Source organism: Hyaena hyaena, unplaced genomic scaffold (genome assembly GCF_003009895.1).
Source record: "Hyaena hyaena isolate Hyena2069 unplaced genomic scaffold, ASM300989v1 scaffold_139, whole genome shotgun sequence".
Lineage (NCBI taxonomy): Eukaryota > Metazoa > Chordata > Mammalia > Carnivora > Hyaenidae > Hyaena > Hyaena hyaena.
The window spans coordinates 3,303,851-3,320,427 of record NW_024080771.1 but is presented as its reverse complement, the minus strand read 5'-3'; the positions used below and the strand labels follow the sequence as shown (position 1 = coordinate 3,320,427).

Genomic DNA, 16,577 nt, shown 5'->3' with positions numbered 1-16,577 from the left:
ACAGAACCAGTCTGTAGGTCTCCCTTAGAATCCCAACAGACTGGTACCTCTTTTCCATCTGCATTGCTGTTCTGTCCCGTAAGTTTTTTACACAACAGTGTCTCGTGGCCCAGGGAGCTGGACCTATAGGTCTGAACTGAGTAGTCTTACGCAAACTGGTTCTGCTCTGCAGTGGGTGCAGCCACAGGGCAGAGCCAGACTAGATGAGACCCCAGATACGGGACATTGCACAGCTCTGTGCAGTGGGCAGGGGCCATACCAGCTTGACAATGCACGTACTTAAGCAAGTGCAGATCCAGGGAATATTTTGACCCCTGATAATGAAATGGTCATTATTTTACATGCAGCATAAATTTCAAAATTCTCACTCTGTTCTAGAAATAATAGCTCATCTTTTAGATACTTTGCTACCTGAAATCCTTTTAAAAAACTTTTAAAGTTTATTTTGAGAGAGAGAGAGAGCACAGCAGGGGAGGAGCAGATAGAAGGCAGGGAGGTGGGGTGGGGGGGGAGGACAGAAGATCCAAAGCAGCTCCATACTGACAGCAGAAAGCCTGATGCAGGGTTCGAACTCATGAACCAAGAGATCATAACCTGAGCCAAGGTCAGACACTTAACTGACTGAGCCACCCAGGTGCCCCGCTACTTGAAATCCTTTAAAGGACATAGTTTGGAATTAGTAGCCAAAATAGCATGGAGTCAAGACCTAAAAATCCACAAGTCTGGAGCAAAATTATCATATGTTGTTAAAATCTTCCACTAAAGAACTGGGCTACTTTCCCATTTTTTAGAAAGGCAAAAATCCATGGGAGGATAGGGGGAAATGGGAGTTGTTATTGGATACTGAGTTTCAGCTTTGCAAGATGAAAAGTCCTATAGATTTCTTGCATAGTAAGGTAAATATAATTAACACTACTGAATTTAGGCCTAAAATTGGTTAAGATAGTAAATTTTATATTATATATATTTTACCACATTTAAAAATTAAAAAAAAAAAAAAAGAAGAACAAGAAGAAAAACCTATGAATGCCCCTAATGGTCTCAAAATACCATTCCCCCCTAAAAGGAACAAGGACTAGAGAAATTGCTGGTTCCACATCTGGGTCAGAAAATGTACAAGATGGAGCCTGGAATGTCTTATCACGTTAGATAAGCAACATGAAGACAGTCCCCACTGACCAAAGATAGGTTTCGTATTGATGCTGTAACAAATATCCACTAACTTAGTGGCTTAAAACAATACAAACGTGTCCTCTTACAGCTCTGGAGGTCAGAAGTCTGGAATCAGTTTCATTGGGCCAAAGTCAAAGCTGGTTCCTTCTGGAGACTTTGGGAGAAGAATCTGTTTCCTTGCTTTTTCATCTTAGAGAGCTTCAACCCTTGGATTCCTCCATCTTCAAAGTTCAGCATTCCCATCTCTGCTTCCATCATTATATCACCTTCTCCTCTGACCTTCCGACCTCCTGACTCCTTCTTATAAGAACACTGTGATTACCCTAGAACCATTTGGATAATCCAGGATAATCTCCCCAAGATCTATCTATAAAATTCCTTTTGCCATACAATGTGACATTCACAGTTTCCAGACACGAACATCTTGGGGGACCATTACTCAGCCTACTATATAAACATTGAGATAGTTAACTGCAATGAAGTGTATATATTTGTGTATAAATATGAGATATGAGCTCCTTTTTTTTTAAAGTCTAATCATCAGATAATGCTAGGAAGCCAACTCTTTTGAAAACCAGTAAATAAAGGGAAAGAAACGTTTATCCTGACTTCTCTATAGAAACTTAACTACTGGTACCCAGACAGGAGATAGGGCAAGTTTCCCTTGCCTCCTCTTACTCTCTTCTCTACTTTTAGAAGCAGTCAGCTAATATATTAAAAAGGAAAAATAGAAGATAACCATTTTGCAACACCTAAGGAATTACTGAACTTAGGCACCGAGCATCAATGGTTGCTAACTTCACAAAGAGAGACAGACTTTGTGTATTTCTTGATAGATGAACACTGTGGTAGCCAGCCTCCAAGATGGTTCCCAACGATCTCTACTTCCTAGTACCCAAACCCTTGTGTAGTAGCCCTCTCCACCAGTGAAGAAGGCTGATAAAAATTAACTAATAAAATACTGCATAATTACAGCATGCAACTTCCAAGGTAGATCATAACACATCATTGTGTCTTCCACCCTGCTCTTTTGGATCACTTGCTCTAGGGGAGCAGGTAATCCTAAAGACTGAACCATGTGGTGAGAAGCTGAGTCCTTTGGCCAAAAAGCCAGCACCAATTTGTCAGTCATGTGAGCAAGCCATCTTGGAAGCAGTTCCTCCAGCCTTCAGATGACAGCAGTGCCAGCTGATATCTCGACTGCCACCTCATGAGAGAACCTGAGCCAGAACCATTTAGCTAAGCCACTCCCAGATACTGGACCAGCAGGCACCGTGCAGTATCATGTTGTAAACCTCTGACTTTTAGTAGCTGTTGTGCAACAATCAATAACTAATACAAGCAACATTATCTATGAATTTGTCTTGTCCAAAATAAATCTCAATCTGACAAAGCCTCAAGTCCTACTAACAATTTATAGGAGATACAGAGGACAGAGAAACATGTTAAACTACACCTCAGAGACACAATCAGAAAATCTAGACCAGGAAAAGATGAAATGGACAAACAAGTGTTTCTTTCAACAGATAATTTATGAGGGAGAAAAAACCAAAGTGGTAGAAATGGAGGGGCCTGTAGATAAGAAGAGTCTGAAAAGACAGTTCATAAATTGGTATGAATAAGGTATGAACTTTTCTTAGATCTTACTCCAAACAAAATGTGGGGAGGAAATTGGAAGTTTGAACAGACTGGATATTTGATAACTTTGGGAAAGAAGAGCGGTTTGGGTATCATAATGGTATTATAATTTTTTAAGTTTTTATCCGGTAGAGTTACACAATTAAATATTTAAGAAATAAATGTTATGATGTCTGGGTTTTGCTTCCAAATAAGTAGAGCATAAGTGGTTGGGGTCTAGATGAAACAACACTGACAACAAATGGGTTGGTAAATACTGAATCCAGATGATAGTCATGTTGATTCATGGTACTCCTACTTTTTAGAGATAGAAATTGTCAATGAAAAGGAAGCCAACAACAAAGGTACAAAGTGTTCTGAGTAAATCAGAAAAGTTTTTAAAATGTATCATTCAGACTTAATGGCCATTTTGTTACTTTTGCTTCCAAAAGCTGAATTCTTTCAGGATGATGAAATTGACATTGAAAAAAAAGGATCACAATCAATGCGTTTTATTACCTGATGTAACTCAGATGTTAAGCCAAGATCATCCTGCCTTTTCAGATTCAAATAAAACTGACTCAGTGCCCTTCCTATAGATAGTGGGACACTCCTCACCTTCCCAAGCTTTCCAAGCTTACTCTGCCTCAGGTGAAGTTAGAAAAGTGGCATAGAGAATATGTGTATAAATTTCTCCTCCTCACCTTGGTCTGACTTGTTTCAGCTGACTTATTTCAGTGATGAATCAAATTCTATGCATGCTGTTCTTTCCAGACCATGCACTTGAGAAGTCATCTTTCTCAGGATTTCAGGCTTCTTTTCCCCTAAACAACCAAGTCGTCTTCTGAATTATGAGGCTACTAATAAAAATAGGTCTTTCACTCCACTACACAGGTGGCAAAACGGTTATATGGATACAGAACATTTAAAGAAAGAGATGTGAGGTCCTCAAAACAAGTTATGATCGAAGTGACACTTGGAAGAAAACTAAAATATTAACAATGCTGTTTTTTCTTGTAGGAGTGGAATTAAGGGTGATTTTTTTCTTTCTTCTACTTTCTGATATTCGATGAGTATTTTTTTTTTTGGTTTTGTTTATTTCTGAGAGAGAGAGAGAGAGAGAGAGAGACAGACAGCATGAACAGGGGAAGGGTCAGAGAGAGAGGGAGACACAGAATCTGAAACAGGCTCCAGGCTCTGAGCTAGCTGTCAGCACAGAGCCCGACGCGAGGCTCGAACTCACGAACTGTGAGATCATGACCTGAGCTGAAGTCGTACACTTAACCGGCTGGGCCACCCAGGCGCCCATGAAGAACATTTGATCATGAAATAATTTTTAATAGAAATATACAAATCACATTAACTGCCAAAATAGCAACAGGTATTGATCTAGGTGACATAGGACAGAGGAGCAGGCAGAGGCCTAACCTGAGGATGGAGACAGTACCAGCTTGTTCACCTTTCTGAGACCCAGAGCCTGCTCTCTACTAGGGTCGTAAGCTGGCTGATCCTAGCAGAGGGCGGGCTCTGGGTCTCAGAAATGATGGCACTTTTCTACCTTACCCTCTCTCCTCTAAGCCCCTAGCAGCTTCAGACCTGACCTTTTTCTATCAACTAGTGATGCCTCTGCTCCTTCCCCATCAACCTTCCTCAAACACAGGTAAGCCATGATGAGGGGTACCCTCACGGCAGACGATAGGAGACATGAGGCAGCTCCATACAGACTGGGTGCTTTGTTCTTGCCTGTGACTGACAACCAGCACAGTACCTGGCACACACTGGGCACCTAAGAAGTTGCCTACTGATCTAAGTAGCATGATTTGAGGCCTTTTGTTCCTTGCTGAAAATCCTTCACAAGAACCAACTTTGATTTTACAATTAGAGGTTAAAAATCTTAAAAGGCCAGGACTTCATAAAGTTAGCATAGAGATTGCTCTTTTATAAAAGGTACTGTTGTCGATTTAGTACCAATGATTTTTCCTGCTCCAACAGGCTACACCAAAGAAGAGCACACAGAGGGATGACTGGTACCACCAAAGACACCACCACTTAGCACCGTTCCTCCTCTAGCGACCACACTCAACTGGACATGGAGATTCTTATTATGGGCAACTGTGCCAGAGAAGATCGGCAAAAACCTGTGGTTTGAGCCAAAGGGAGATTAACACTGTAATTACTTCCCTTAATTTTTGAATTTTTAAGATTAGAGTTTTTAATGTGGGTAAGGTTAGTATCTATACACTTAGAAAAATCCTAACATAAAAGAAAAATGGTTCTCCTATTTGCTTCTGACATCTGATCCTCAGGTTACAGGCAACCACTTATATAACATTACTCGTGCACATGCCAGCATGGACGTGTATTCTCACACTTTTTAAAAACATAAATGGTAGAATATTACATGTTTTGTGTTTCAACCATAGCTTATTTTATTATACAGAAACAGAATTCTCTGCAAACTAATTAAAAGTTGTTTGATACAACTTCAAATTAGTGTTAACAATCAGTCACTAAGAGAAAACAAAAGGCAGTTTAATTATTATACATTGGAACATAAATCACATTTAAGCACAAATATAAAAACCGCAGACTCATTTCTCATCTTTAACCTGTTTTTTTTCACTGTCTTCTTCCATATCAAAAGTGAATGGTTTGTCATAACCCATTAGATGGTTATAATCTTCAGGGTTTGGAAAAAGCGCTGGATTAACTAACAGTGATTTTGTTTTAGCATAAAACGTGGTAAACACATGGGTGCTGTCTGGAATCTTCACGTCATTTTGGTGAAACACTGTACTTGTTTCTAAAAGCACAACATTGTAAGTAATGGCTTTGTAAGTGTCTGTTGTAGCTTCATGGTACAACCGAATGACGTAGCCTTTTGTAAGGAAGTGAAGCAGTGCTGGAGTGATCACTGTAAAGCTTCCTATGATGCCATAAAATAGTATTTGCAAAGGCAGGCTTCCAAATATAATATTATTTTGTGCAAAAATGTATGGTAGAAATGCAAGGCTGATGACACTGGTAGAGTAAGAGAAACATTTCACACCTAAATAGGGAAAAAAATGGGAGATTAATATTTATAAATGGTATAAAACAATCAACCTATCCAATTAATACTTCCACCTTCTTATATCATCAAAACAACAAAATCAACACACACATATGATGATTATTTCCTAGGCTGTCTTTACATACTTTATATGTTTTATTCACAAAATCTTTGAAAAAGCACTATGAAACAGATGTACAATTATCATCATCACTCCCATTGAAACATGAGAAAAATAATGCACTTGCTCAATATTACAAAGCTACCAAATGGCAGTACTGGGATTCAAACCCAGGCACTTTGACTCTAGTGTCCAGGCCACGGACCAACACTGCACTGCCTCTCCAGGTAAGAAATGTGCTTTAGGGTTAACTGGCCCTCAACCTCAGTTTCCCAATAAAAGATTCAATATTACTCAAAGATCTTTATGAATACTCTAAAATTCAGTAAGCAGACTGTCAAATAAATAAAACTCTATTAATAAGTGCTTCCACATACCTAACATATAATGTTTAAATAAGAGACTAACATTATCAGGTTAAGTGTCCAGGATTAAAACACCAAACTATAAGGAAAAAAAGAAAGAAAAAAAAAAAAACACCAGTGGTTAAGAAACACATGAGAAATAGGGCACCGGAGTGGCTCAGTTGTTTAAGCATCTGACTCTTGGTTTCGGCTCAGGTCATGATCTCAGAGCTAGTGAGTTTGAACCCTGTGCTAGGCTCCACCCCTGCTAGGGATTCTCTCTCTCCCTTTTTCTCTGCCCCTCCCTTACTCCTGTTATACCTGTCCCTCTCAAAAGAAAATAAAAACTTATAAAATATAAGAAGAAAGAAACACGTGGTAAATATTTCAATTTCTTCACCAATGAAAGATGTTCAAGTTAAAATAGTGAGATATTTTTATCTGTCACATTAAAAAGATTAAAAATCATTGACTTCTGAAATGCATAGTTAAAAATGGTTAAGAGGCACCTGGGTGGCTCAGTAGGTTAAGCAACTAAATCTTGATTTTGGTCATGATCATGGGGTTGGTGAGATCAATTCCCATATCAGGCTCTGCGCTGAGGTGTGGAGTCTCCTTGGGAGCTCTCTCTCCCTCTCTCTCTCTTTCTCTGCATCCCACCACTTGTGCATGCTCTCTCTCTCAAAATAAATAAAAATAAAAAACACTAAAAAAATTAAAATGGTTAAAATGGTAAATTTATGTTATATATATTTTATCTCCATAAATGACTTAAAATATAAATTTCTAGAAAATAGACAAGTTGAGATCCTAGACAGACTGGCTATGAAGTTAATTTGGAAAAACAAAATTAGAAAAAAGAGTGGGGAGAAGTTAGATATTAAAACATAACGTTATAATTATAATGACGTGGTAATGGTACACAATAAAACAGATCTGTTGAACAAAATGGAAAATCTAGAAATAAACCTAACTGGATATGGAAATTTATTTACTATTAATTTATGTACTATAAATCTCAAATATGTGAGCAAATTGGTGTTGGAACAACTGTAGAGCCATATAAAAAAGATAAAATTCAATCCATTCCTCAGATCATCTACCAGGAAAATTCCAAATAATCCAAATATTTAAATATAAAAAATAAAATCATAGAGATAAAAGAAGAAAACATCCATGAAGTCCTTCATAATCTGAGAATGGGAAAACTTTTCTAATGATGACTCAAAACACAGAAGCGATCCAGAAGACACCAAAATCTGATTAAAAATGTACATGGACAGGGGCGCCTGGGTGGCTTAGTCGGTTAAGCGTCCGACTTTCGCTTAGGACATGATCTCGCGGTTTGTGAGTTCGAGCCCTGGGTCGGGCTCTGTGCTGACTGCCAGCTCAGAGCCTGGAGCCTGCTTCAGATTCTGTGTCTCCCTCTCTCTCTGACCCTCCCCTGCTCACGCTGTCTCTCTCTCTCTCTCTCGCTCTCCTAGAAATAAATAAAATATTTAAAAAAAAAAATGTACATGGACATAAACAAAGTAGAGACAAATGAGAAAAATATTTGCAACTTAATATCACAAAGGGCTAACATCCTGAGCATATCAAAGGTTACTAGGATATGAGAAGAAAAAGATCAACAACCCTGTCCACAACACGCAAGAAACAGAAGCAGACAGTTCACTGAAACAAAAATACACATGGCTCTTAAACAGACGAAATGTTAATAAACCTCAAACATAAGAAAAATAAAATTAAAACCACAGTCAGATATTGTTTTTCCCCAAACCTGCCACAAACCAAAAGTTTGACAACATACTGTTGATGAGGCTGTAACACAGTCTTCTACACTGTTATTGGTTAACGGCATAATTATCTGGCATCAGTAATTTAAAAATAATTCCTTCCTTCCTCCCACAGGTAGTTGCTATGACACTGGTACTCATACAATAGGGTTACAATGGGGACCAAGATGCCTTCTGTAAAAGCAATCTTAGACCTTCCAACTACCCCTTTATTCCCCAAGACTTTTGTCACACTATAGTGGGTTGAATAATGTACCTCAAAATTCATCTCCACCCAGAACCTCCAAATGTGACCTCATTTGGAAATACGGTCTTTGTAGACAACCAAAAATTGAGGTAAGTTCATCCCAGAACAGGGCGGGCCATGAATCCAGTGAGAATACCCTTATAAGGACAGAACAGGACTGAGACACGGAGAAGGCTGTGTGAATTAGGCAGCAGAAATTGGAGTTATGCATCTACAAGCCAAGGAACACAAAGGATTGCTGGGAAACACCAGAAGCTGGAAGAGGCAAGGAATTCTTTCCTAGAGCCCTCAGGGAGAACATGGCCCTTGCCAACAGCCTGACTTCAGAATTCTAGCTTTCAGAACTGAGAACACATTTCTGTTGCTTTAAACCACCAAGTTTACTACAAGAGTCTGAGGAAACTAATATATCATATACTTTATTTGCCTGAATTGACATAACTGCTTTTTTTTTTTATGTTTATTTACTTTTGAGAGAAAAGGAGCATGAGCAGGGGAGGAGCAGACAGAGAGGGACACACAGAATTTGAAGCAGGCTCCAGGGTCTGAGCTGTCAGCACAGAACCTGATGTGGGGGCTCAAACTCATGAACCACGGGATCATGACCTGTTGGACACTTAACCAACTAAGCCACCTTGGGGCCCCATAATAACTGCCATTTTCTAAACAATATATTCTGGGCTTTCCCAGCTTCACGTCTTTGCTCATACTACCTCCGTGCCTGGGATGCCCTTCTTTCACACCTCTTCATGTTCAAATTCTTCTCATCCTAAAATGAGGCTACTATGACATCAGTTAATTATTTGTTGATGAATTAACAAGAATGATCAACTAAACGACTCTTCAAATGTCTTTAAACTAGGATCCATTTGGTAGTTTATTTTTTTTTTAATTTTTTTTAAAATTTATTTCTAGGAGAGAGAGAGAGACAGCATGAGCAGGGGAGGGTCAGAGAGAGAGGGAGTCACAGACTCTGCAACAGGCTCCAGGCTCTGAGCTGGCAGTCAGCACACAGCCCGACGCGGGGCTCGAACCCACGAACCGTGAGATCATGACCTAAGCGAAAGTCGGACGCTTAACCGACTAAGCCACCCAGGCGCCCCTCCATTTGGTAGTTTAAAGAATCTCCAAGAATGCTACCTCTATCTTAATGTCTCTCATTTAGTTTTACATATAAAAACTGTTTCTCCCTCAGTTCTCCATTTAAAAAGGTACTAACACTAACAGTGCAGAGTCTGCTTGGGATTCTCTCCCTTTCTCTCTGCCCCTCCCTGGCTCAAGCTCATGTGCTGCCTCTCAAAATAAATAAATAAATAAACTTTAAAATAAGTAAAGAAATAAATAAAACAGTAATCCCTATAGAGTATATGCAGATATACAGTAACTTTCTATTACCATAATGTTTAAAGAACTCAAACATTTAAATTCTTATATAAGTTACAATTCTAGAACTTCAAATACCATGGATGGCTATGCTCTTCCACAAATACTACATCATAACCACACAAAAATTAACCTATTCTCACCTTTACAGGATAAAGTCAAATAGAAATAAATAAATTAGTAAACCTTCACTGCATTTGAAGGAAGGCTATCTGTTCGGAATGAAGGGTATCATAGGTGTCCCCGTTAACATATCTAGTAGTTTAAATCCAGGTACTCCAGGCCAGATATGTGACAAAGGCTCAATGGCCTACTCATGTATTGACTCCTAAAGAAATTTCTACCACTCAAAATTAAATTTTCCAGCAACTTCAGAACTTCTCTCAATAGTGATTATACTCAGCCCTTATTGCCAAAGTTTTAAATATCTAAAGCTATACTAGTCTATTTTGATGCCTCACACTTGAGAACTTAACAGATTTCCAGAGTAAATTAAAAAAAATTTTTTCGGAAGTTTATTTGAGAAACAGAGAGCAAGCAGGAAAGAGCAGAGAGAGGGGTAGAGAGAGAGAATCCCAAGCAGGCTCTGTACTGTCAGTGCAGAGCCCAATGTGGGGCTCGAACCCACCAATCGCAAGATCATGACCTGAGCCAAAACCAAGAGCCAACCACTTAACCCACTGAGCCACCCAGGCTCCCCTCCAGAGTAAATTTTAGATGATCAGTTGACACCAACATAACCAAAAATAGGAATGCAAATGCAGGTGCTGAGCTCTTGTGGCTGACCTGGCTCTAAAGTAATCCTTCAGATATTTCAGGTTATTCTCAAAGATTATTAAAATGATACAACCTGACGAACTTGAGCAAATCACATACCTAAGTTCTTCTGACCTTCCCTAATAAATTATTTCATACTAAATACCAAATTAGGAACTAAGAGCTTCAAACGTACAGCTATTTAATACACTGTGTTTCTTCTCCATTACTATTGCCCACAAAAGCCACTAAATAAACATGTTTCTTGAAAATTCTAAGGTGAACTGAAAAGCTGAAGAATATATTTTTTAATTATGAAAGTATTATGTGCTCATTTTAACTGCCAAATTTAAAAATATATGAAGTGGGGCGCCTGGGTGGCTTAGTCGGTTAAGCGTCCGACTTTCGCTTAGGTCGTGATCTCGCGGTTCGTGGGTTCGAGCCCCGCGTCGGGCTCTGTGCTGACTGCCAGCTCAGAGCCTGGAGCCTGTTTCAGTCTGTGTCTCTCTCTCTCTCTGACCCTCCCCTGTTCACGCTGTCTCTCTCTCCTAGAAATAAATATAAATATAAATATAAATAAATATATATATATATATGAAGTAAATGTGTATTCTTTCAAAATAACTATTCTTAAGTGGTATTCTTCCACAATTTTTCTCTACTTATTCAACTATTACAACAAATAAATGTGCACTTCTTGTTCTGTTTTATTTTGTTGTTAAACATCTTGGGAGGTGACTAAAGGATGGAAGCTTTAGCACCCCGCCATAGATCACACAGTCATTAACAGTCTTCAAAAATCTTTTTTAAATCTCCTAGAAATGCAAAGGTCTCAACTTCTGAATCTTGTATTATGAGGCCACAAGAAAAAAAAATTATATCCTAATTTTTCCCCCTATCTTGTGATTAAGAGGTGTTAAAATAATACAGGTAATACATTTTACAAAGGAAATTACCTTCACTTCTGATTACCCACCAAATACTGTTCGGGCCAGATTCCCAGTATAAATCAGCCTTCCATCTTCTGATTTTTCAAGCTGTGTATGTAAGCATTGAACACATCTTTCCCAACAAAGAGGGATCTATTGAAACAGAGACCATTATAATGTGAGTACATAATAAAGTGCATTTAGACAAATTTTAATTTATTTTTAAAATTATAATGAAGAGTAAAAGAAAACTGTCACATAAGATAATTTAAGGATTTCTCTCCAAATAATGTACAGAGTTAAGGAAATAAAACTAACAAAATCACTTTCCTGAACTCCAGTCACATTCCGCGGCGTTGGCGTGTGAAGACCTAGGTTTGCATCCCAGCTCAAAGCTTTCTAGATAAAGTATGACTTTGAGCAAGTAAAAACAAGTGGAACAGGCTCTTCCATTCTATGGTGAATGAAAATGCCAAAAGTGTAAACGCATTAGCTTTTCAAAAAACAAAACCCTCAGTATAATGTAAATAAAACACTGCAAATTCAAATTGTTTGAGGTCGTGACTGTTTTTAATACTTCTAAAATATTTATACTATAGCTACTATTTTTTTTTAAAGAGCAACTCTTTTCCTTATTCGTCTCCTTGTACCCCTTGCTCCTCGTAAAATATTTCACTTGCAATCCAGTACCAAATTTCACCGAAGTGATCCCGACTATCTAAAACTTTCACAGTACACACACTTTAAAATATAAAAGGCATGCCTAATCCCTTTATGCTGAAATGTAATTAGATTCTAATGCCTGTATTAGGCATTTCCAAGTTTCAACCTTGTCTTGATACTTCACAGGGCAGGATTAGGAGACAATTTATTCAGATAAAATGAGAGCATTAAGGTCTCCATCCCCTTTTTTCAAAGAACAAAATAAGTCCTTACAATAAGCTCACCTAACAAAAAATAGAACAAACGTAAAATCCGCTAATCTGACTTTTTTCAGTTCGGTCTCCACGTGGTGCCTGTAATTTCGTTGCAAATTAATCCCTCCGAGCTTCCGCTCAAGAACAGAAAGAAGAGAGTCCTCACACACCCGCCGGGTTTGCAGCCCCCTGTAAATTACTTGGAACCGCCCAGAACATGACCACTTTCCAACGGATATTCCTCGACTCATGGGTGCCGTAAGCCCTGGGACCCCAGGCCCGTTCCCGAGACGGAGGCCCGGTGCGTGTGCGCGGCCGTCGCAGAGGTCCCCCGCACCAGAGTCACCCGGCAGGCGGGGCGCGGGCTCCCCAGGCCCGAGCAACCCTCAGCCTCCACCCCGCCCCGCCTTCAGACCGCGGACCTGCGTTCGCACCCGACTCCCGGACAGTGGCCAGGCTCCCCGCAGCCCCTCGCTTCCTCCACCCGCCAGCCCCGGGGAGCCGCTGCAGCAGGCCACCCGCGAGGCGGCCGCCCTGGGGCCTCGGAGCGCGGCAGCCGCCCACCGCGCGGTCCTCTTCCCGCCGAGCCGGAGTCCGGCCGCCCACGGGCTGCGCAAGGCCAGAAGCAGCATCCTGCGCGGGACGAACGGCGGCCGACGGCGCAACCGCGGTAGCGGGAACCGTTAGGCCCTGCTCCCAAACCGCCTGCTGCCGGGACGAGCCGCGCTCGCCCCGCCCCAGAAGTCCGCGGGGCACGCTCGGCCTCACGCGCGTGCGCAGAATACGCGGCCTGCCTGCAGCGTCTCCTGCCACGCGCGCTCCCCGCGGACTGAGCTCTGAACACCGCCCACCCGAGTCTGGTTGCAGGGTCCGCAGACAGCCTGCAAGCGCGCGGCTCTACTTTCCCAGACTTTAGCGCTCTTTACGAGAAAGAGGAGAGAGCCATGCGCGAAGGAAAAAGCCTGGAAGCCAGGGTTAAATCTTTCATTCTCGTTGGCGTCGTTTTCTAGGCCTCCAAGACGATTTTCATTCCGGAAAATAATGCTGGCCTGTTAGCACCGAGTAATAATGCGACTTGCACAAAAATGAATGGCAATTTAATCCAACCATTGGATTGGCAGAAAATAAATGTAACTTCTTCATATAATGCTGATACTTGTCAAATACGTCTTCTGGAATCCTTCACATCCATATACACGTTTGTTTATTACTTGTTTAAGAGATATTGAAGGCCTATAGTAAAGACTGAGCGGAAGATATAAAGATACTGCAAAAAATTGGGAAATCCATTGTGCTAACATAGTGGAGGAAACATAAAACTAAGCTAAAATGTAGTAGTGCAATATAATTAAAAGATAGCAATTTACAAAATACTTCAGAAGCCCAAAAGACAGCATGATTATTTTGGCCTCACTGTCTGAAGGCTCAGGTTAGCTGAGTCTTGAATGATGAGCATCCAGCTAGTGGACACACCTTTGTTTACTATTTCAGAACAATGTTTCCGACTCCAGATGCTATTTGCATATGAGAGGATCAAACTAAAAGTCTAAACTAATACCTTGACAACTCCAGATCCTATTTACTTTTTTTCTGGGTATCCAAAAGGATAAAATTACATTGCTTCTTTATGAATAACTTCATTTTCTTAAAGTTACCTTCCACTTAACATTTTTTTTTTAAGTTTATTTATTTAGAGAGCACACGCATATGCTTGAATGTGAGTGGGGAAAGGACAGAAAGAAAAGAAAGGGAGAGAATCCTAAGCAGGCTCTGTGCTGTTAGGGCACGAAGCCTGAGGTGGGGTGGGGAAGGCTGGATCCCACTAACTGCGAGAACATGACCTGACCCCCAATCACGAGTCTCACGCTCAACAGACTGAGCCACCCAGATGCCCCTCTTCCAATTAGACTTTTAAAACTCTTCTGTTCAGTGTAATTGATACTACAAATACCAATTTTCCATTTACTGATATATGTCTAAAATTTTCTTTTAATATAGTGTTTTAACAGTTACAAAGATAAATTGAGATATACTAAAATGTTTCATTTATTTGAGCAAAAATGTATTCAAATTGGGCAATACCAAACTGAACGTGGTTAAGAGTCCTCCACGGAGAGGAGCTAGGGGCAAGGTGTTTACAGAGAAGATAAAGAAGCAAAAGCAAGGAAGTTATTTCATTTCCTATAGTTTAAGCAGTTGCATTATTTGGGGAAATCTAGTTGGCTGTTTGTGATTGGTTGTTCTTAGACATTTATAGGAATTAATTCTGGCTTACGTTTGGTTTGCTTACATAGGCTACCATGGTATTAGAGCGATCTCAGTCTAATGGCATCCTTTTTTTTTTAAACATTTTTTTAAATGTTTTATTTATTTCTAGGAGAGAGAGAGAGCGAGACAGCGTGAACAGGGGAGGGTCAGAGAGAGAGGGAGTCACAGACTGAAACAGGCTCCAGGCTCTGAGCTGGCAGTCAGCACAGAGCCCGACGCGGGGCTCGAACCCACGAACTGCGAGATCATGACCTAAGCGAAAGTGGGACGCTTAACCGACTAAGCCACCCAGGCGCCCCATGAGAACCCGAATTTGAACTTCTGCTAAGCTTAGGGGTTTTTTTCCCCCAACAGATACTGTAAGCAAATGAAAATATTTGGTTTGCTTCTCAAGTTTTCTAAATAGCTAAACTGGGATCACATTCTGAAAACTCTATGCTGTAGAATTACATTTAAGTGTTACTTATACTTAAATAGATTTCCCAGTTCTACTAACATAGAGATTTGTTGAACATAAACTACTTGAATGGGATTTAGAATGATACTAAGACTTTAAAAATTTGCTTTGATAGCCCATTCATATCATCTAAGAGGTTCCCTTTAAAAATGGAGGCTGACCCCAAATGTCCATCGATGGATGAATGGATAAAGATGTGGTATATATATATACAATGGAGTATTACTCAACAATCAAAAAGAATGAAATCCTGCCATTTGCAGCTATGTGGATGGAACTAGAGGGTATTATGCTAAGTGAGATTGGTCAGTCAGAGAAAGACAAATATCATACGGCTTTACTCATATGAGGGCTTTAAGATACAAAACAGATGGACAGGGAAGCAAAAATAATACAAAAACAGGAAGGAGGACAAAACATAAGAGTATTAAATATGGAGAACAAACAGAGGGTTACTGGAGGGGTTGTGTGTGGAGTGGGGGGAAGGGCTAAATGGGTAAGGGGCATTAAGGTATCTACTCCTGAAATCATTGTTGCACTATATGCTAACTAATTTGGATGTAAATTAAAATAAAATAATAATAATAAATATAAATTAATTAATTAAAAATGGAGGCTGATAGGGGCACTTGGGTGGCTCAGTTGGTTAAGTATCTGACTTTGGCTCAGACTTCAGCTCAGGTCATGATCTCGCAGCTCATGAATTGGAACCCTGCGTGGGGCTCTGTGCTGACAGCTCATTGCCTGGAGCCTGATTCAGATTCTGTGTATCCCTCTCTCTCTGCCCCTCCCCTGCTCTTGCTTGGTTTCTCATTCTCTCTCAAAAATAAACATTTAAAAAAATGGAGGCTGATGTAAAATTGAAAAACAATTATCACTTGTAGAATGTATGGCCACTATTGTATGTCCTTTTTGTTTGTTTTTTAGCTGTCTTTCCTCCCCATCCACCAGCTCTCTTTTCTTCCTTAAAGGTGAGTTTAAGGGCAAAATAGCATGATGGAAAAAAGAAAAAAAGTTGGTAAAGCTAGCATACTGATAAGAACCCTAAATATTTCTTTATACACTACTGGTTTAAAACATATACAGAAGAATCTTTCTGGAAAATAATTCGTCAACAGATTATCAAAATCACAGTTAGACAATGTGATTCTATACAGACATTAAATATGATGCTTGTTGAGGCTTTGTATATAGAGAAGTTAAATTGGAAATTTAACAAAATATAGAACCATATATACACAGTATGATTATGTAAAAGTCCATGGGAAAAAAACCAAACTTACCTGCAACCTATATTTTTCATACTAAGCAACATAATAAGCACAGTAAGCATATTATATTGATTACATATAAAAACTTATCCTAGATTCTAGCCCTAACTCTGGCATTAGCTAGCCTTATTATCCTCATCTGGAAAATTCTATCATTCTCTCAGCAACGAATATAATGATCCTTTACAGGGTGATAATACAACGAGGAAAAGAGTAAGATAGAAGGGGAGAAAACACTTCTGAAGT

General features: G+C 39.8%; 1 protein-coding gene across 2 annotated transcripts; it reads right to left on the bottom strand.

The window, feature by feature from the left end:
• Positions 1 to 5,194: 5,194 nt before the first annotated feature.
• Positions 5,195 to 13,081, bottom strand: TMEM70 (transmembrane protein 70). 2 transcript variants are annotated; one of them, XM_039238396.1, is made up of 3 exons: positions 12,770 to 13,081; positions 11,466 to 11,571; positions 5,195 to 5,839 (listed from the first exon to the last, which is right to left on the bottom strand). In XM_039238396.1, exons 1-3 carry the CDS (start codon positions 12,965 to 12,967, stop codon positions 5,382 to 5,384), a joined length of 762 nt encoding a protein of 253 aa, XP_039094327.1. In that variant the 5' UTR covers positions 12,968 to 13,081; the 3' UTR covers positions 5,195 to 5,381. The 2 variants fall into 2 exon arrangements, with proteins under 2 accessions (XP_039094327.1, XP_039094326.1); XM_039238395.1 differs by having other exon boundaries at positions 12,758 to 13,080.
• Positions 13,082 to 16,577: the final 3,496 nt, after the last annotated feature.